The sequence below is a fragment of the Mirounga leonina genome, unplaced genomic scaffold, assembly GCF_011800145.1.
Source record: "Mirounga leonina isolate KUSES-001 unplaced genomic scaffold, KU_Mleo_1.0 Mir_94, whole genome shotgun sequence".
NCBI lineage: Eukaryota > Metazoa > Chordata > Mammalia > Carnivora > Phocidae > Mirounga > Mirounga leonina.
Window position 1 is genome coordinate 41,420,666 of NW_023270855.1, and position 21,659 is coordinate 41,442,324.

At 41.7% G+C, this 21,659-nt stretch overlaps 1 protein-coding gene across 22 annotated transcripts in view; it reads left to right on the forward strand.

Annotated features, from left to right (window-relative positions):
* The window catches only part of QRICH1 (glutamine rich 1), a 52,360-nt gene that overhangs the window by 22,707 nt on the left and 7,994 nt on the right, over positions 1 to 21,659 (forward strand). For all 22 annotated transcript variants that reach the window (XM_034997829.1, XM_034997836.1, XM_034997841.1 and 19 more), the window contains 4 exons: positions 11,327 to 12,364; positions 17,874 to 18,051; positions 18,694 to 18,848; positions 20,489 to 20,603. In XM_034997829.1, coding sequence (XP_034853720.1) covers positions 11,327 to 12,364; positions 17,874 to 18,051; positions 18,694 to 18,848; positions 20,489 to 20,603 — 1,486 coding nt within the window. The remainder of the gene's footprint in view (positions 1 to 11,326; positions 12,365 to 17,873; positions 18,052 to 18,693; positions 18,849 to 20,488; positions 20,604 to 21,659) is intronic.

The window sequence follows — 21,659 nt, forward strand, 5'->3', positions numbered from 1 at the left end:
TTTCTTTCTTTCTTTCTTTCTTTCTTTCTTTCTTTCTTTCTTTCTTTTTCTTTCTTTCTCTGTTTCTTTCTCTGTTTCTTTCTCTCTCTCTCTCTTTCTTTTTCTTTCTTTCTTTCTCTTTCTTTCGTCCTTCCTTCCTTTCTTTCCTTTCTTTCTTAAGATTTTATTTATTGGGGCACCTGGGTGGCTCATTCCGCTAAGTGTCTGCCTTTGGCTCAGGTCATGATCCCGGGGTTCTGGGATCGAATCCCGCATAGGGCTCCGTGCTCAGCGGGGAGTCTGCTTCTCCCTCTCCCTTTGCTGCTCTCTTTATCAAATAAATAAATAAAAATTTTTTTTAAAAAAAAGATTTATTTGAAAGAGCATGAGAGAGAGAGCAGGGGGAGGGACAGAGGGAGAGGGAGAAGCAGACTCCCCACTGAACTTAGAGTCCAACGAGGGGCTTGATCCCAGGACCCCAAGATCATGACCTGAGCCGAAGGCAAGAAGCTTAACCAACTGAGTCACCCAGGCACCCCGAGAGTTTTCATTTCTAATAAATTTCCAGGTTGATGCTGAAAGTGCTGCTCTGTGGATCACATTCTTTCTGAATGTGATAGACAAATAGACATACTTTCTGAAAAACTTAATTGGTAATATGCTCAATGAAGTAAAGAATCTTAAGAAAGAAGTCATGAGAAATAAAAAACAAAACCAGCTCAGAATTGAGATCTAACTGCAGTTTGGTAGCTGTACAGAAGAGTCAGAAAGTAGTCTGCTCAGGTTGAAATACAAAGTCAGAATACTCAAGAAGAAAGTAGTAGTGCCGTACATATTATTAAGTGTCTCTTCTGAACAACAGGAAAAAAAAAGGCAATTAAAAACTCTGGAAGGGGCGTCTGGGTGGCTCAGTCGGTAAGCATCTGCCTTTGGCTCAGGTCATGATCCTAGGGTCCTGGGATCGAGCCCTGCGTCAGGCTCCCTGCCTGGCGGGAAGCCTGCTTCTCCCTCTCCCACTCCCCCTGCTTGTGTTCCCTCTCTCACTATGTCTCTCTGTCAAATAAATAAATAAAATCTTAAAAACAAAAAAAACTCTGGAAAAGGTGAGGGGAGCTGAATGAGAAGGTTAAAGGATTTAAATGTGAAGGGAACTAAAACTGTGATTTATGAGAGATTGATAGGTGAGAAATAGTGGTTTTTGAAGCAAAAAACACAAATTCATTTCCCCAAAAATGTTCCCCTCTCCTATATGATATGTAACTTTTCTAGGATATGCTAGATTTAGAGATGATCTTTTTCCTTTTGTACCTCTTGAGAATCATTTTAAATTTCATCTTAAATTTAAATAGGCTTAAGTTTCAAAATGCTTTTTAATAATATAAATATATATATTTTTGTTTAGTTATTAGTTTGGTTTTTATCTTTTGAGACAGTTGACTTAAGTATTATTATAACCTTGAAAATTACAGCTAAGCCTCTTAAGAAACAGAGCTGATGAATCACAGTACCAACTTCTGAGTGTCTACCTTAGATTTTTCTTTTCCTCCCACTCCCTGTTTTTTTTTAAGATTATTTATTTATTTGACAGAGAGCACAAGCAGGGGGAGTGGCAGGCAGAGGGAGAGGAGGAAGCAGGCTTCCCGCACAGCAGGGGGAGCCTGATGTGGGACTCCATCCCAGGACCCCAGGATCATGACCTGAGCCGAAGGTATTCGCTTAACCAATTGAGCCACCCAGGCGCCCCCTTTTTTTTTTCTTTTTAAAGAGGAATCTTTTAGGAATTCTCTTACTGCAAAGAAATACTTAAAGTTGATCAGTTCTTTCAGTTCACTTCACTTTTGCTTCCTTTTTGAGTAAAATTTAATTTTTTATATTTATTTTGTTGAGTTTCCAAATTATTACTATGACCATGTATTAGTGATTAGCCAGATAAAAAGTTAATGTTTTTATGTAAATGAAAAAGTTGGGAGGTAATAAAAATAACATTTAATTCTTATTGACCTATGACAGTTATGAATAAAGGGTTATGAATGTATAATATCTGATTTCTTATTCATTATGTTGACATTGGTAAAGAAATGTCACAAAATGCTTTTTAACTCTGAACTCTTCTCTAATTTTAAATTCTAACTACTTTGGATCTAAAATGGCATCAGATCATTTGTACTTGTTTATTCTGGAGTGAGGAGTAGTCCTGTCCCCCACTACCCCAGTTCTGATTCCGTATTATTTGTAATAACTTGTTTCTGTTTCTTTTGGAAGTTTGAATGTTGATAAATGGCTTCTTTTTCTTTTTTTTTTTTTAAGGTTTTATTTATTTATTTGACAGAGACATGGCGAGAGAGGGAACACAGGCAGGGAGCCTGACGTGGGGCTTGATCCCAGGACCCTGAGCCAAAGGAAGATGCTTAACAACTGAGCCACCCAGGTGCCCCTGATAAATGGTTTCTAAGAAAAAACCAATTAAAAGAGATACAGTAGGGGCATCTGGGTGGCTCAGTCAGATAAGTGTCCAACTCTTGGTTTTGGCTCAGGTCATGATCTCAGTGTCATGGGATCAAGCCCCTCATGGGGCTCCTCGATCAGCAGGGAGTCTGCTTGAGGTTCTCTCTCCCTCTGCCTCTCCTCCCCACCCCTGCGTGCTTGCTCACTCTCTCTCTCTTTAAAATAGATAAATCTTGGGCGCCTGGTTGGCTCAGTTGGTTAAGCGACTGCCTTCGGCTCAGGTCATGATCCTGGAGTCCCTGGATCGAGTCCCACGTCGGGCTCCCTGATCAGCAGGGAGTCTGCTTCTCTCTCTGACCCTCCCCCCTCTCATGCTCTCTATCTCATTCTCTCTGGCAAATAAATAAAATCTTTAAAAAAAGTAAAATAAAATAGATAAATCTTTAAGAAAAAAAGATACAGTAAACTTATGAAGCATATGGGCTGTGATTTAGTGATAATAACCAGATTTTTCTTTCTTTCTTTTTTTTTTTTTCAGACTTTCATTTCATTTATTTATTTTTAAGATTTATTTGTGGGAGAGTGTGCCAGTGGGGGGAGGGGCAGGAGGAGAGACTTAAATCAACTCCCTGCTGAACACAGAGCCCGATGTGTGCTCAGTCTCACTGCCAAGAAGATCATGACCTGAGCCTAAACCAAAAGTTGGAGGCTTAACCAACTGAGCCACCCAGGTGCCCAATAACCAGATTTTTAAAATTTTGTTTTTAAGCAAGTAGTAACAATTATAAAATATACTATGTATTTAAATCTATAGCAGTTCCTTTTTTTTTTTTTTAAGATTTATTTATTTGAGAGCGAGAATGTGTGCAGAGCAGGGGGAGGGACAGAAGAAAAGGGAGAGAATATCAAGCAGATTCCCAGTGAGCACAGAGCCTGTCCTGGGCTCCATCTCAAAACCCTGAGATCATGAGCTGAGCCGAAATCAAGAGTCCCTCGTTTAACCGACTGAGCCACACAGGCAGTGGTTCTTAAAGGGTGGTCCAGGACCAGTATTCTCCAGTATACTTGCAGGGCTTCTTAAGGTCACAGGTGTTTTTATTATAATATTGAGATGTTATTTGCCTTTTTCAGTCTTATTTTCTCATGAATGTACCAGTGGAGATTTTTAGAGGTCACGTGTGATACGTGCACAACAGATTGGATGCAGAAGCAGATATGAGAATCCAGCTGTCTTCAATTAAGTCAGCCATTAAAGAGTTTTGCAAAAATGTAAAAAATGCAACTCTTACAAATTTTTTGTTTTGGCAAATACAGGCATATGTCCAAGATATTGCAGATTCAGTTCTAGACTACTGCAACAGAGTGAATATTGCAATAAAGCAAGTCAAATGAATTTTCTGGTTTCCCGGTTTGGATAGAAGTTATTCACACTATACTGTGGTCTGTTAAGTGTGCAACAGCATTATGTCTTTTTTTATTATTATTATCATTATGTTAATCACCATACATTAGAACAACAGCATTATGTCTTAAAAATAATATACATGACTTAATTTAAAATTATTTTATTGCTAAAAAATATGTTAACCATCGTCTGAGCTTTGAGTGAGTTGTAATCTTTTTGCTGGTGGAGGGTCTTTCCTTGATGTTGATGACTACTGAACTGGCAGTTTTTAAGATTTTTTTTTTTTTAAGATTTTATTTATTTATTTATTTGAGAGAGAATGAGAGAGAGCACATGAGAGGGGGGAGGGTCAGAGGGAGAAGCAGACTCCCTGCCGAGCAGGGAGCCCGATGCGGGACTCGATCCAGGGACTCCAGGATCATGACCTGAGCCGAAGGCAGTCACTTAACCAACTGAGCCACCCAGGCGCCCAAGATTTTATTTATTTGTCAGAGAGAGCACAAGCAGGGGGAGTGGCAGGCAGAGGGAGAAGCAGGCTCCCCACTGAGCAAGGAGCCCGATGTAGGACTCAATCCCAGGACCGTGGGATCATGACCTGAGCCGAAAGCAGATGCTTAACCAACTGAGCCCCCCCAGACATCCCTTGCAGTTTCTTAAAATAAGACAACAGAGAAGTTTGCTGCATCAGTTGACTCATCTTCTTAGTAATAACTTCTCTGTAGTATGATTTTTTTTATTTTTAAATTTTTATTTTTTTAGAGAAAGTGCATGAGCAGGGCAGAGGGAGAGATTTTTTTTTTTTTTTTTTTTTTTTTTGGTAAGATTTTCCTTTATTTACTTGAGAGAGAGCACAGAGGGAAAGGGAAAAGCAGACCCCTGCTGAGCAGGGAGCCTGATGCAGGTCTCAATCCCAGGACCCTAGGATCATGACCTGAGCCAAAGGCAGACACTTAACTGACTGAGCCACCCAGGTGCCTCATTCTCTGGGGTGTGCTGTGCTGTTTGATAGCATTTTACCCATAGTAGAACTTCTTTAAAAATTGTAGTCAGTCTTCTGGAACCCTGCTGCTGCTTTATCAACTAAGTTTATATGATACTCTAAATCCTTTGTTGTCATTTCACCAATGTTTTGTTTTTTGTTTTTGGGGGTTTTTTGCTTTTTTTTTTTTTAAGATTTTATTTATTTGAGAGAGAGAGAGTGCATGAGCAAGAGGGAGGGGCAGGCAGAGGGAGAAGCAGACTCTCCACTGAGCAGGGAGCCCAATGCAGGACTCCATCCCAGGACCTTGGGATCATGACCTGGGCCGAAGGCAGACACTAACAACATTGTCACCAGGTATAGATTCCATCTCAAGAAACCACTTTCTTTGCTGCTCATCCTTAAGAAACAGCTCTTCATCCCCATTAATGTTTTATCATGAGAATGCACCAATTCAGTCACATCTTCAGGCTCCATATTCTAGTTCTCTTGCTCTTTCCACCATATCTGCAGTTACTATCTCTACTGAAGTATTGAACCCTTTGAAGTCATCTGTGAGGATCAGAATCAATTTCTTTTAAACTTCTGATAATGTTGATATTTTAACCTCTTCCCATGAATCACGAATACTCTTTTTTTTTAAAATTTTTTATTATGTTAATCACCATACATTACATCATTAGTTTTTGATGTAGTGTTCCATGATTTCTTGTTTGTGTACAACACCCAGTGCTCCATGCAGAGTGTGCCCTCTTTCATACCCATCACCAGGCTAACCCATCCTCCCACCCCCCTCCCCTCTCGAACCCTCAGTTTGTTTTTCAGAGTCCATCGTCTCTCATGGTTCGTCTCCCCCTCCAGTTCCCCCCCTTCATTCTTCCCCCCCCTCCTACTTTTTTTTTTTTTTTAACATATATTGTATTATTTGTTTCAGAGGTACAGATCTGTGATTCAACAGTCTTGCACAATTCACAGCGCTCATCATAGCACATACCCTCCCCAATCACGAATATTCTTAATGGCATCTAGAATGGTGAATTCTTTCCAGAGTTTTCAGTTTATTTTGCCCAGATGTTCAGAGGAATCACTCTATATCTAAGCATATGTAGCTTTACAAAATGTATTTTTTACAGTGTAAGACTTAAAAGTCAAAAATACTCTTTGATCTTTGGGCTGCAGAATGGATGTATTCACAGGCATGAAAACAACAATAATCTCATCGTTCATCTCCATTAGAGCTGTTGGGTGATCACATGCATTGTCATTGAGCAGTAGAATCTTTTTTCTGAGCAGTAGCTCTCAACAATGGATTCAAAATTAAAATATTCAGTAAGCCATGTTAAACACATGTGCTATCATCCATCCTTTGTTGTTCCATTTATAGAGTACAAGCAGAGTAGATTTAGCATAAATCCTAAGGGCCCTGGGACCTTTGGAATAGTAAAATGATGAACATTAGCTTCACCATAAAGTCACCAGCTGCATTAGTCCCTAACATAGTGTCAGCCTCTTCTTTGAGGCTTTGAAGCCAGGCATTGCTTTCTTCTCTTTAGCTATAAAAGTCTTAGATGGCAACTTCTTCAAATATAAAGCTGTTTTATCTACATTGAAAATCTGCTGCTGTTTAGTATAGCCGCCTTTGTTAATTATCTTAGCTAGGTCTTCTGGGTAACTAGCTGTAGCTTCTACATCAGCACTTGCTGCTTTACCTTGCCCTTTTACATTATGGAGACAGCTTCTTAAACCACATGAACCAGTGTCTAGCTTCAAACTTTTCTTCACAGGTTCCTCACCTCTCTCAGCCTTCATAGAATTGAAGAGAGTTAGGGTCTTGCTCTGAATTAGGCTTTGGCTTAGGGGAATGTTGTGGCTGGCTTGATCTTCTATCCAGACCACTTAAACTTTTTCCTTATCAGCAATAAAGCTGTTGAGTGTTATCATTCCTGTGCTCACTGAAGTAACACTTCGAATTTCTTCAAGAGGTTTTCCTTTGCATTCATAACTTGACGAACTGTTTGGCACAAGAGGCCTAGCTTTTGGCCTACCTTCGCTTTTAACATGCCTTCCTCACTAAGTTAAATCATTTCTAGCTTTTGGAAATGACTCTTCCTTTCACTTAGAGCAGTTGTTATTAATTGGCCTAATTTCAATATTATTTTGTCTCAGGGAATAGGGAGGACTAAGGAGGGGGACTCGGCCAATTGGTAGAACTGTTAGAACACACACATTTATCGATTAAGTTTGCCATCTTACATGGGTGAGGTTTGTTGGGCCCAAAACAGTTATAACAAGTAACTTAGTAACAACAAAGATCTTGTTGACAGATCACTATAAAAAATATAATGATGAAAAAGTTTGAAATGTTGTGAGAATTCCCTAAATGTGACACAGAGACATGAGGTGAACAAATGCTGTTGGAAGAATGGCGCCAATAGACTTGATCAGTGCTGGGTTGCCACAAATCTTCATTTAAAAAAAAAAAAAAAAAAATACCATGTGGTGAGCACAATAAAACTAGGTATGTATGCCTTTCCGGTGTTATTTATGTTAATGTGATTGGTTTGTGTGATATTCTAGTTTTAATTTCTAATATAATAAATAACAATATCCATATCCATGTAAACAAAAGCTATTGGGGATTCTCAGTGATTTTTTGAGAGGGTCCCGAGACAAAAAGCTTGAAAACTACTGTTCTATAGTAACTGGTCTCATAGTTTCCTTTACATTCTTGATGTAAAGCAGTAGTTCTAAACTTGAGCACGCATTAGTCACCTGGAAGACTTGTTAAGATAGATTGTTGGGTCCGTTCCCCCAGAGTTTCTGATTCAGTAGTTCTGAGGTGGAACCTGATAATTAGTATTTTTAACAAGTGCCTCAGTGGTGATGCTGTTGGCCTGGAAACTATATTTTGAGATTTCACTGATGTTAAGAAATATTGTTTATAACGAAGGAAACCTATTTTTTGAGTACCTACTATCTTATGCTCATAACAACTCTGTAGGGAGTTAGGTGTTCTCCCCCTTTTTATTATTTATTTATTTTTAAAGATTTTTATTTATTTATTAGAGAGAAAGCACAAGTAGGGGGAGCAGCAGGCAAAGGGAGAAGCAGGGCTCCCGGCTGAGCAGGAAGCCCAATGAGGGTCTCAATCCCAGTACCCTGGGATCATGACCTGAGCCGAAAGCAGACACTTAACTGACTGAGCCACCCAGGCGTCCCTCTCCCTTTTTATTATACCTGAGGAAACTGAAACTTGGGGACTCACAGCTAGAAAAGTACAGCCCCAATTCAAGTTCAAGTCTAACTTCAAGGCCTATTCTCTTTACATAACCTCCTTGCTTCTCTTTTTAATTAGTGACGGCTTTATTGAGATCTAATTCTCTTGTAATTCACCCATTTAAAGTATATAATTCAGCGGGTTTTTTGTTGTTTTTTTTTTAAGATTTATTTATTTTAGAGACAGCCCGAGCAGGAGGGGCAGAGGAAGAGGGAGAGAGAATCACAAGTAGACTCCATGCTGAGTGCAGAACCAACACCAGGCTCAATCTTATGACTCTGAGATCATGACCTGAGCTGAAACCAAGAGTTAGACATTTCACCAACTGTACCACCCAGGTGTCCCTGGTTTTTTGGGGGGGGGGGGGTGGAGGGAGTTGATTTATTTATTTTAGAAAGACAGAATGCACACATGAGCAGGGGATGGGGCACAGGGAGAGAATCCCAAGCGGAGTCCCCGCTGAGGGTAGAGCCTGACAGGGGGCTTGATCCCATGATCCCAAAATCATGACCCAAGCTGAAATCAAGAGTCAAAAGCCCAACCAACTGAACCACCCAGGCACCCCAGCAATTAAGCGGTTTTTTAATCTACTCACAAAGTTGTGCAACCATTACATCAATTTTAGAACATTGTCAGTACTCCAAGAAAGAAACCCTCTTCCCATTGGCACTTTGTATTTTCCTTAATCCTATGCTCTTAGACAACCACAAGTGTACTTTCTATTTCTATTTTGGACATTCACATAAATGGAATCATACAATATTTAGTCTTTGTGACTGACTTCCCTTAGCATAACATTTTCAGAGTTCATCTGGGTTGTAGCATGTATCAGAATGTCATTCCTTTTTATTGCTAAATAATACTCTGTTCTATGGAAATACCACATTTTATTTATCATTTATCAATTGATGAACATTTGGGTTGTTCTACTTTTTAGCTATTATGAATAATGCTACTATAAACATTTGCATCCAAGTTTTTTGTAGACATAGTTTTCATTCCTCTTGGGCATATACCTAAGAGTGGAATTGCTGAGTCATGTGGTTGTTTTTCATATCTTTATCATATGGTATGTTTTTTGTTTTTTTTAAAGATTTTATTTATTTATTTGAGACAGAAAGAGAGCACAAGGGAGGGGGAGGACAGTGATAGGGAGAAGCAGACTCCCCGCTGTGCAGGGAGCCTGATGCAGGACTCAGTCCCAGGACCTTGAGATCACGACCTGAGCCAAAGGCAGATGCTTAACCAACTGAGCCACTCAGGCACCCCTGTCATATGGTATGTTTAACCTTGTGATGAACTGTTAGACTTTTTCCAAAGTGACTGTACTCCCACCAGCAGTATATGAAGATTGCAATTTCTTCACATCCCTGTAAACACTTACTATCTTTTTATTATAGCCATCTTACTGGCTTTCAAGTGGCATCTTAATGTGGTTCTGATTTGCATTTCTGTGATAGCTCATGATGTTGGGCAACTTTTCATGTGCTTATTGGCCATTTGCGTATCTTTGGAGAAATGTCTATTCAGATCCTCATTTTTTTTTTGTATGATATGAAGAAGAGGTCCAACTTCATTGTTTTTATATGGATAACCAGTTGTCCCAGCACCGTGCTTGGTTATTTATGTGATGTGTCTCCTGTTATCAGATAGATATAATCTCAGGGCTCCTGGGTGGCTCAGTTGGTTAAGTGTCTGCCTTCAGCTCGTGTCATGATCCCAGAGTCCTGGGATCAAGCCATGCATCAGGCTCCCTGCTCAGCAGGGAGTCTGCTTCTCCCTCTCCCCCTCCTCCCCTCGTGCACACACGCTCTCTCTCTCCCTCTCAAATAAATAAAATACTTTTTTTAAGGTTTTATTTATTTGACAGAGGCACAGCGAGAGAGGGAACACAAGCAGGGGGAGTGGGAGAGGGAGAAGCAGGCTTCCCACTGAGCAGGGAGCCCGATGCGGGGCTCGATCCCAGGACCCTGGAATCATGACCTGAGCCGAAGGCAGACGCCTAACGACTGAGCCACCCAGGTGCCCCTCTTTTCTTTTTTTTTTAAAGATTTTATTTATTGGGGTGCCCAGGTGCCCCTCTTTTCTTTTTTATTTTTAAAGATTTTATTTATTGGGGTGCCCAGGTGCCCCTCTTTTCTTTTTTATTTTTAAAGATTTTATTTATTGGGGTGCCTGGGTGGCTCAGTCGTTAGGCGTCTGCCTTCGGCTCAGGTCATGATCCCAGGGTCCTGGGATTGAGCCCCGCATTGGGCTCCCTGCTCAGTGGGAAGCCTGCTTCTCCCTCTCCCACTCCCCCTGCTTGTGTTCCCTCTCTCGCTGTGTCTCTCTCTCTCAAATAAATCAGTAAAATCTTTAAAAAAAATAAAATTAAAATTAAAAAGAAAAGAAAAAAAAAGATATAATCTCTCATCTGCCTTCTTTTTGCCTTCCTAGACCAGTGTTTAGAGTTTAGATATGTGTGTCTGAAGGAAAAATCTTTTTTTCAAATTACATGCTACACATGGCATCCTTTCATGCTGCTTTGTATGCTGAGGTAACAGCAATAAGAAATGAGCTGCATTATCATCAGAAATGTGTGATTCAGGATATAGTAACCTTCCTTAGATTATCAGGAATCTTGTGGGGTTTTTTTTAATGGCTTCTTTATTAAAACAAAGTTATCTTAATTAAGCACTCTTTGGTGCCTGCATTTTAGTAACAATGTTGGGAGATGCCTCCAAAAGGGATTTCAGAGTTTCGTCTCTACTGTGTTTTTCATTAGTCTGTGGTGGAAGTAGTTTTGATCCTGGGTTGAGAATTGCATGCCTGTGAAAAGTACTTATCTCACTGATCTTTTAGAACATTGGTTCCCACACTTTTTATCACTCAACCCATGGATAAACTACTTTTTAAACATACACCAAAATATATTTTTATAAATTGCATACTTGTACTGCTGTACCAATATGTAAAAACAAAGGGGGTCACACTTTAAAACAAGAATTAAAAATAAGCAGAAGTTCTGGTATTTTCTTCATAGATCCTATTTGATGGTCTTGCTCTGGTAGATAATTGTTCTAAATGCTGTGTGATGCTGGAAAATTTTGCATTTGGTTTTGGGGATTGTGGCCTCAGAAGCCTTGGGTATGGCAGCTCCTCCTCCTCACATTACCTAGGGTCCCTGTCTGAGATCTCTTCCTTTGGGGGCTGGATTCTTAATGTTGCCTGGTTCACTCACTGCTGAATCTTGTCACTGCAGGTACAGGTGCAGGTACAGCAGTCTCCGCAGCAGGTCTCGGCTCAGCAGCTCTCCCCGCAGCTCACTGTTCACCAGCCTGCTGAGCAGCCCATCCAGGTCCAGGTGCAGATCCAAGGCCAAGCACCACAGCCGGCAGCCCCTTCCATCCAGACCCCGTCTCTGCAGAGCCCCAGCCCTTCGCAGCTGCAGGCAGCCCAGATCCAGGTGCAGCACGTGCAGGCAGCCCAGCAGATCCAGGCTGCAGAGATTCCAGAGGAACACATCCCACATCAGCAGATCCAGGCTCAGCTGGTGGCTGGCCAGTCTCTTGCTGGGGGTCAGCAGATCCAAATCCAGACCGTGGGTGCCCTTTCCCCACCACCGTCTCAGCAGGGCTCACCCCGGGAAGGGGAACGGCGGGTTGGCACAGCCAGTGTTCTCCAGCCAGTGAAGAAGCGCAAAGTGGACATGCCCATCACTGTGTCCTATGCCATCTCAGGGCAGCCGGTGGCTACCGTGCTGGCCATTCCACAGGGCCAGCAGCAGAGTTATGTGTCTTTGAGGCCAGACTTACTGACAGTAGACAGTGCCCACCTGTACAGTGCCACTGGGACCATTACTAGCCCTACAGGAGAAACCTGGACCATCCCTGTTTACTCTGCCCAGCCCCGTGGGGATCCTCAGCAGCAGAGCATTACCCACATTGCCATTCCCCAGGAAGCCTACAATGCAGTTCACGTCAGTGGCTCACCCACGGCCCTGGCAGCTGTAAAGCTGGAGGATGACAAGGAGAAGATGGTGGGCACCACATCTGTAGTGAAAAACTCCCATGAAGAGGTAGTGCAGACCCTTGCAAACTCTCTCTTTCCAGCACAGTTCATGAATGGCAACATCCACATTCCAGTGGCTGTGCAGGCTGTGGCAGGCACCTACCAGAACACAGCTCAGACTGTCCATATATGGGACCCCCAGCAGCAGCCACAACCACAAACCCCCCAGGAACAGACGCCGCCGCCGCCACCGCAACAGCAGCAGCAGCAGCTCCAGGTTACTTGTTCAGTAAGTGAAGACTTCTCTGTAGGGCAGCCTGCTCCCCCAGGGCCCAGTGCAATACAGAACTTTCCTGGCAACCTCTGGCTTGTTTACTGCAATGTTGAGTTGAAGTTGGGAAGGGGGATAGAAGCAGGAGGTGAAAACTATGGAACAGGCAGGAGTTCTGTCCTGGTACCTGGAGGGAGATGAAATGATCAATAACTGCTTTGGAGGTAGATGCCTTGGATGCTTCTTTGTAATCTCTTTTTAAGAAGAATAAAGTTCTAGGGAAGGACTAATGGGACATGCCGAGTATTATCTGAGTTTAATAAGCTACTTTCTACATCACAAATGAATGGATGTAGTGGAACTCTTGTAGTTTAGTACACAGGCTATAAACCCATCACAGTGGAGGGGCTGTGGAATTATTCTTTTTTAGTTATCATCTGTGGACACAGTGTAGGTGAATTAGAAGATCTAAAATACTTCCTGGTGGGCCTGTTGAAAGTGATCACCTTTGGGAGTGTCAAATAAGCCACCACTGCAGGTGTTTTTATGTTCCTTAAAAATAAGCCTTGGTTAATTTTCTGTTAATGGAACCTATGTTGAAAAAAATGTTTTAACTTTTTGTTTTGAACTAATCTTAGACTTACAGAAAAGAGAACTCTTTTGAAATTCTAACTTTAAAATTGGCTCTTTTTTCTAATTGTTAAATCTTTTTTTTTTTTTTTTTTTTTTAAGAGAGAGAGTGTTGGTGTGACCAGGGGCAGAGGGAGAGGGAGAGAACCTTAAGCGGACTCTGTGCTTAGTGTGGAGCCTGACTCGGGGCTCGATCTCATGACCCTGAGATCATGACCTGAGCCAAAATCAAGAGTCGAGGCTTACCTGACTGAACCACCCAGGTTCCCCTAATTGTTAAATCTTTTTGAGGATACCACAGAGGTGTGGATAAATTTATTCCTTAAGACTATTAGCAAACTTTAGGGCCTCTGGTCTCATGGCACTGCTGAACGCAGTGTGCCTCAGAGGGCAGGGGCTCCTGGGAATGCATGCAAGGGAGCTGGCATAAACAGAGCACTGTTAGACCAGGGGCCATACTCAGAAACTCAGGCCATAAGCAAAGGCTGACCAAGTGATTTCATAGAGAATGGTATATTATTGTAGGTGACTTTGTTAAGGACCTATTAAATATCCAGCTGTCAGGCCTAGAAATAGAACAAGACAGAATCATTGCTTCAGGTAGCTTATAGTCCAGTTTTAGAGTAAGAATGTTGATTTCTATTTTCTGAATTCCTTATAAGGCAGCATAATCAAGTGTGACGTTGTATGTTCCACACACACACACAAAAACAAACTGGGTGTTCAGAGACCTTTCTAGTTAAAAAGTCAGCAGAGGCGTCATTGTGAGAAAAGTGGCATTTGATCTCTATAGCTTCAGCTGTCAAGAATGGAGCAACATCATTACAGAGCCAGGGATGGACAGAAGGGACATGGCTTAGTGCAACCTGAGAGGGGGACTATGGGAGAGGAGTTAGTACAGGGAGCAAAGGATTTATCTTCCCAAAGTGAAGAGTTGAGCTTGACCTGACCTGTGGTAGGAAATTTTTCCAGAATCCTAAGAATCAACTACAGATGTGTAGAATTAATTGCGTGTAGGAGAGACCAGCCTGGAGAATTGTGATGTAGCTCAGCTTCTGCTCACAGGGATGGGAGGACATCAGGCCTCTCCTCAGCTTTACTGGGCCTGATGGTCCAATTTGCAGGTCAGGCCTCTTTTGATGCTCATCAGTCTCTGTAATTTCCACTTCTGGGCCCTTAAGCAAGAGAAGATCTTTTGGGGAGTTCATTGTCTCCTTTGGGAAAGTCTTAGAGGAATGAATGTTAGGTATTACCAGAAAAGGAAAAATTGAGAAGAATACACATCATGTAGGAAAGGTGAGTTTGTCCATTTATACCACAAACATCCCTCTGCCTTCCTTATTAGGCTTAGTGCCAGGTGCTGAGGAACAGATATGAATAGTCTCTGCCCTTAGAGTACTCCCAGTCTATGGGGAAGGTAATTGTGCTGTGATGTGAGTTGAACCTTAAGGAGAGCTGATGACAAAGTGTTGTGTTCTTCACCTGGCATACCCTTTATGAAAGTTCTCTTATCACCTGCCTTTAAAACCAGATTTATGGTGAAACCTCCCTCCCTTGAGCTCACATCCACCTCCCATCTATTTCCCCATTTCTCCACTCTGCTTTACTCCCAGAGTTCTCAAGCATTATCTGTACAAGCTGATTCCGCCTACTAACCAGTTTTCTCTTCAATTTATGACGGAGTTTGTTCTTGTCAAGGTCAGCAGTGACCTCCCTGTGGCCAGATCCAGCAGGCATGTCTGTTTTTATCTCATGGCAACGTATGACACAACAGACCGTACCTGCCTTCTTGGAATTCTCCTCTGGCATGGTTTTCCTCCTACCCCCACTGGTTCTTTTTCCTTCTCAGGAGAGTTTGCTGGTGCTTCTCTATCTGAACCATACGTGTTAATGTTCCTCAGAACTCAGTACTAGCCTTCTTTTCTCCCTAAAGAATTTCTGTGTATGGCCATGGTTTTCAGCACCCTCTAGATGGCTGGTGACACTGAAGATGATAGTCACTGACACTATCTGCCAGGCACTATTTCAGTGTTACACAGGTTAACTCATTTAATTCTCACACCAACATTATGAGCTATGCACTGCTATCTCCATTTTACAGATGAAGAAACTGAGACACGGATTAAACAACAAGACCAAAGCCACGATTAGTAAGTAGCAGAGTTGGGGTTCAGCCCTGGACAGGCTGGCTCTGGAGCCCATGTCTTATACCCTATGCTGCATTGAGACACAAATCTTTACTCTAGACCATGGCTTTCCCTTTGAACCTTCCTCGTGCATCCAGCAGCCTATTTTTCATTTATTTGGATTTATTGAAGATATCTCAGCCCTTCAGCATCACCTCTACCGCTATTGAAAACTTCTCGCAGGGCACCTGGCTGGCTCACTTGGTAGAGCATACGACTCTTGATCTTGGGGTCATGAGTTCTAGCCCCATTTTGGGGCTTTAGATAGATAGATAGACGGACGGACGGACGGACAGACGACCTGGGGCACTTGGGTGGCTCAGTCGTTTAGGCATCTGCCTTCAGATCGGGTCATGGTCCCGGGGTCCTGGGATCGAGCCCCACTTCGGGCTCCTTGCTCGGCGGGGAGCCTGCTTCTCCCTCTCCCTCTGCCCCTCCCCCTGCTTGTGTTCTCTCTCTCTCAAAATCTTAAAAAAAAAATAGGTAGATGACCTGTTTTTTGTTGTTGTTGTTGTCGTTTTTAGATGACCTGTTTTTTTAAAACAAAAACAAAACTTCCCTTCTCAGAAAATGGTACCATCATCCACCCATTTGTTTAAACCAGAAACCCAGGAATCATCCTTGAGTCTGCTTTCCCTTACTCTTCACAGCCAACTCTTCAACAAAACACTTTGGTTCTGCCACCACACTTCTCAGCATTTCTTAAACCTCTCCATTGGCATACTAGTCCAGGCCACCAGCACCTTTGCTCTTCAATCCATTCTCCATAAATCAGAAAGAATATATATATTTTTTAATGTAAGGTTATGTCACTTCCCAGCTTAAAATTCTCCAAGGACTCCATTATAAAGAGAAACGAAAACTATACCACAGTGTACAAGGCCCTACTTGTATCAGTAGTTTTCATCCTGGTTGGGATCACTACTACCCCTACCCACTGATAGACATTTAGACATGTAAAAGAATTTTGTTGTCAAGAAGCTTGGGGATGCTACATTAGTAGGTGAAGGCACACAGTGAAGGGGGCCTGGCTAAACACCAGAAGCAAAGGACTGCACCACATACCCTGGCCCCCACTTATCTAGGCAGACTCCTAGATTTCCAGCTTGGGTATATGGTATTGCCGTTGAACAAGGTAGGGAGGGAACTCTGAGGAGAATGGTTCTGGATGGGGAAAGTGATAGTTCTCTCCATAGATGGTAGTCTGAGGTGGTGTAAGATGTTCATTTGGAGGCATACTGTACCCCCTGGGTATATTAAGTCCAGGTCTAGCTTGGAGGTGCATAGTTAGCAATCATTTCCACAAACATGGAAATCCAAACTGGAAAAGTGGGTAAGACTCACCAAGGAGATTGGTAGTTGAACTGTGTCTAGAGTGGAGCTTCTGGTTGATAAACATTTAAGAGCCTCACACGATAACTGCTTTATTTCCTTGTTTAATTATCTTTTGAAAACGAAGAGGAGAGTTTTTAGTTTTATTCATTGATAAGCAGATTTATGTGTCATAAATAAATTATTTTGCCTTCAATTTGAATGATTGACATTCCTTAGCCCTTTGGGTAGGCCCTGGCATGGAGAATTGCTCAAAGGAATTTGTTCAGAATATAGACAGGTGTGTGAGACCCAAGAACCTATGCCTGGTATACTTTGTTGGTGTCTCTTCCACCCAGTATGGGGATTGTGATTGACGCTAATGGATATTTCCTGCGCCTTTGTGTGCACAGCTTGGCTGTTAGACCATTGAGGACAAGACGACTCTTCCTTTGGAGGCAGGAAGCTAGAGCAGTGCCTCCGGTCTTCAGAAAATGCCCTTAGGAAATAGAGCAGTATTATTGAGAAGGAATTTTGGGGGGGGAAATCAACCTTATATATAGCTAGAGAAGCCATATACATCTTCAGGTTTTCTCATCTTTCATTGGCAGAGAGAAGACAACTTTTGTTTGTTGTACTTTTCTAAAGCGATAATTTTCAACCATGGCTGGACATAAGAATCACCTGCGAGCTTTTAAAAATACTGATGGCAGGCCCCCATCTTAGACCAATTAAATCATATAATCGGTAGGGATAAGGCCCAGGCATGGATATTTTCTAAAAGCAGCCCAGATGTTTTTAAAGTGTACCCAAGTTTAATGGTCACTACTCTGGACACTTGGTATTCAAAGTGTGGTCTGCAGACCAGCTCCCTTACTTGGGAACTTGTTAGAAATGCAGAGTCTCAGGTCCCACCTGAGACCTTTCGAATCAGGATCTGCACTTTAATAAAATCCTTAAGTGATTTTTTTGCACTTTATAACAAGCAGTGTTTTGGGCCAGGAGTCCTTTTTTTTTTTTTTTTTTTAAGTCTTTTGTGTTTTATTTTACTCAGTTGGGCCAGGACTTCTGAGCAGTGACTAAACTTTAGAATTGCCTTTTTATGTGGGAAGGTTTTTGAAAGACTAATCTCTTTAAAAAGAGATTCTGGGGTAGAGCCCAGATACTGGTATTTCTAATTCAGAGATTCAAAAGTCCAGCCAGGGTTGAGAAGCACTGCAGTAGCCTTAACTGTCCCTGGGGTAAGGAGTAGAGCTCCAGTGGTCTTTGAAAGTGAGATAACAAGTGGAAGAAAGGTATTTTTTTATTAAAAGAACCACAGGTAACATTTTTCTAGCAGTTTTGTGGAAGGGCCTGGTGCAAAACAATATTGACACATTTTGATGGTTTCTCTCTTATAGGCTCAGACTGTCCAGGTTGCTGAAGTTGAACCTCAGTCACAGCCACAGCCTTCCCCAGAACTTCTGCTTCCAAATTCTCTGAAGCCAGAAGAAGGGCTTGAAGTATGGAAAAACTGGGCCCAGACCAAGAATGCTGAGCTAGAGAAGGATGCTCAGAACAGACTGGCACCCATTGGGAGTGAGTGTTTGTGAGGGAGAGAGGGGGGTGGACTCTGCCTAAAATGTAGTGGTACTGAAACAGGGGGAGGACAGAATGGCAGGAAAGTGGTGTCCCTTGGTTCTGGGGGTTAGGAATCACCATCTGAAGTAGTATGCTGAATTCAGGACAAGCAACAAGCAGACCTGACTTGCAAATGAGCAGGATTTATGGTGTTTGCCCAAGACCAGGCATTTTTGTACACATGGATTTCTAAAGTCAACCTAGCAGATCTGGGCAGAGTGAATTCTGGAAGGAGGTAGGAACCAGTGACTGTCTTCAGGGCCCTTCTTCCTTAACATTATGTTCATATTCTTCCTCACCTAACAGTGTGGATTTTGCGGGTTTTTTGCTTTCGTGTCTTGGCCCTAATAATAATTTTGAAGGTATGTGAGGTGGGGCGGATTGTGGGAAGGAAACCCTTAGTGTAAATAGGGCATACAGGATTATTGTCTTAGTAAGTCAGTTCTGATCTTAGATACATGTGATCATTTCCATCCTAGCCCCCTGATGATCATTATCTTGTCTGAGCCCTCCTTCCGGGGATATGAGCAGTCAGTTAAGAGATTACTGTTGCCAGGACCCCCATTCACCTTTGGGGGTCACTTTTGGCTTGTGTTGCAGGGCGCCAACTGTTGCGATTCCAGGAAGATCTCATTTCTTCTGCTGTGGCTGAGTTGAACTATGGGCTCTGTCTAATGACACGGGAAGCTCGAAATGGAGAAGGTGAACCCTATGATCCAGATGTGCTCTACTATATTTTCCTGTGTATTCAAAAGGTAGGAAACAGAACTTCAAAGGAACATGTTTGAGCTGTGTTCCCGTTTGGTATTTGCTGGTTACTCAAATTAGTAAAATGATAAGCAAGTGGTTATAAGGAAGTTCTCTTTCAACTATATGAGTTAATTTTTTTTTTAATTTTATTTAAATTCAGTTAGTTAACATAAAATGTATTAGTTTCAGGGGTAGAACTCATTGGTTCATCAGTTGCATATAACACCCAGTGCTCATTATATCACGTGCCCTCCTTAATGCCCGCCACCCAATTACCCCATCCTCCCACTCACCTCCTCTCCAGCAACCTTCAGTTTGTTTCCTATAGTTAAGAGTCTCTTATGGTTTGTCTCCCTCTCTGACTTCATCTTATTTTACCTTTCCCTCCCTTTCCCTATGATCCTGTTTTCGTTTCTTAAATTCCATATGAGTGAAATCAACTATATAATAAATTTTTTTTTTTTTAAGATTTTATTTATTTATTTGAGAGAGAGAGAATGAGAGACAGAGAGCATGAGAGGGAGGAAGGCCAGAGGGAGAAGCAGACTCCCTGCCAAGCAGGGAGCCCGATGCGGGACTCGATCCCGGGACTCCAGGATCATGACCTGAGCCGAAGGCAGTCGCTTAACCAACTGAGCCACCCAGGCGCCCTGTAATAAGTTTTTTAATGTACATTTTTAAAAATTGCAGAAGACCTAATATGTTCACTTTAAAAAAATAAAATAGACATCAGCTATAATCCCATCATCTAGAGAAACTTTTATTAAAATATTTGTTATAGTATCTTAGAGCCTTTTTAAAAAAATCACAAAGCATTTATATAATAATACTTTTCATTAAAGTAAACATGGTTTATATAAAAGTAATTTATCCGAAACAAAGTCTGGTGCTAACATTCAGCTCATTTTCTCATTGTTCCCTGCATTAACACAAAATAATTATTTGAGAATCTAGCTAGAATATACAACTGTAGGTAGGCTTTCAGGACATCTAAGGTGTAGCATAATAGGGAAACTTGATTTAGGACTGGCAGTTTAAGAGAGCAGGGGTGGATTTCTTAGTGTGTGAATGCTCTCGTGGAAAAGCCCACAGCATGATGGAAGAGCACTTGCTGGTTGGGACTCACCCTGTTGCCTGGGTCTAAGAAAAGTCTGCCTCCCAGTTTATTTCTCTTTCTTCCCAGTCACCCAGGGCACTGAGTGAATTGCTTTGCACGCTGTGTTTCATTCCATGCTCTCTTCCTAGTCCTGGAAGGCAGGCACAGTCATTTCCACTGACAAAAAAACTGAGCCCCAAAAGTTAAAATACTTGAGTTACTTAACTTACACCATAGCTAATAAGATGCTGGCCCCAGAGCCTGCATTATGTTTTTTGCTACCACAAGATAGTACCTTGCCTGGGTGAAATAGCATTCACAAAATCTGTCCCATTGACCCAACTCTCCATAGTGTTAGGAGAGTCATTTCACATGATCTGAAGTGTACTGTGGAAGTGTCATATGCTGGACATTTTTTACCTGTTGTGTTCGTTTGTTAAGGAGGGAGAGATGGGTAGGGAGAGCTGATGATACTGGTAGCACAATGTTTATTTCCCCTGAAAGTTTTACTCAGGAGATTACCAACAACTTTTATTGTTTTTCTTTTAGTATCTTTTTGAAAATGGAAGGGTTGATGACATCTTCTCCGATCTTTATTATGTTCGATTCACGGAGTGGCTACATGAAGTTCTGAAAGATGTTCAGCCCCGAGTCACTCCACTTGGTAAGAGTCTTCCTAGTCCTTGGATGTCTTTCCCACCTGGGCTTAAAAAAGGTCAGCTGCTTGGTGGCTGGCTATGATACAGTGTGTGGGTGAGGAGGCAATAAATCCTAGGTACCAGCATCAACTTCTGTGCTGTTTGGCCTGATATGGAAGGGGCACTGCACACCAGAGAACCCGGCTGGTTCCAGTGTGGCAAGGACATGGGGGCATGCAAAGAGTTGGGGTAGTTACTCTTTTTTTTTTTTAAATTAAGATTTATTGATTAAAATTAGAATCATTGCATTAAGAATTATGAGCTGTTTCATCTGTAGGTTACTCATGTTACATATTGGGGTTTTTTTTCCATGTGTTTGAACATATACATATATATATATATATATATATCCTACATATATAGAACATAATTTTTGCTTTACCCATATAACCACCTGAACAGCATGTGTTGGAAAGAACAGGAGTTTTACAGTAGAATGTCTGAGGTGTTTGTGTTTTGTTTTTAATAAACTTTTATCTTTTTAGAGCAATTTTAGGTTTACAGAAAAAAATGAGCAGGACATACAAAGAATTCCCATATATTCCCTCACACACGGTTTCTTCTATTATTTAATACCTTGTATTAATGTGGTGTACTTGTTACAATTGATGAGCCAATACTGATAATAGTAACTAAAGTCTGTAGCTTACATTAGGGTTCGGTCCTCCTGTTTACATTCTGTGGGTTTGGACAAATGTATAATGACATGTATCTATAATTACAATATCATACATAAGTTTCAGGGCTCTAAAATCCTCCGTGTTCCACCTATTTATCTCCCTCCCCCTCAAATCCCTGGCAATCACTGATCTTTTTCACTGTTCATAGTTTTGCCTTTTTCAGAATGTCATATAGTTGGAATAATTCAGTATGTAGCTCTCTCAGATTGGTTTCTTTCACTTAGCAATATACATCTCATGTTCCTGTGTGTCTTTTCGTGGCTTGATAGCTCATTTATTTTTATTGCTGAATGATAATCCATTGTATGGATGTACCACACAATTTCTTTATCCATTCACTTA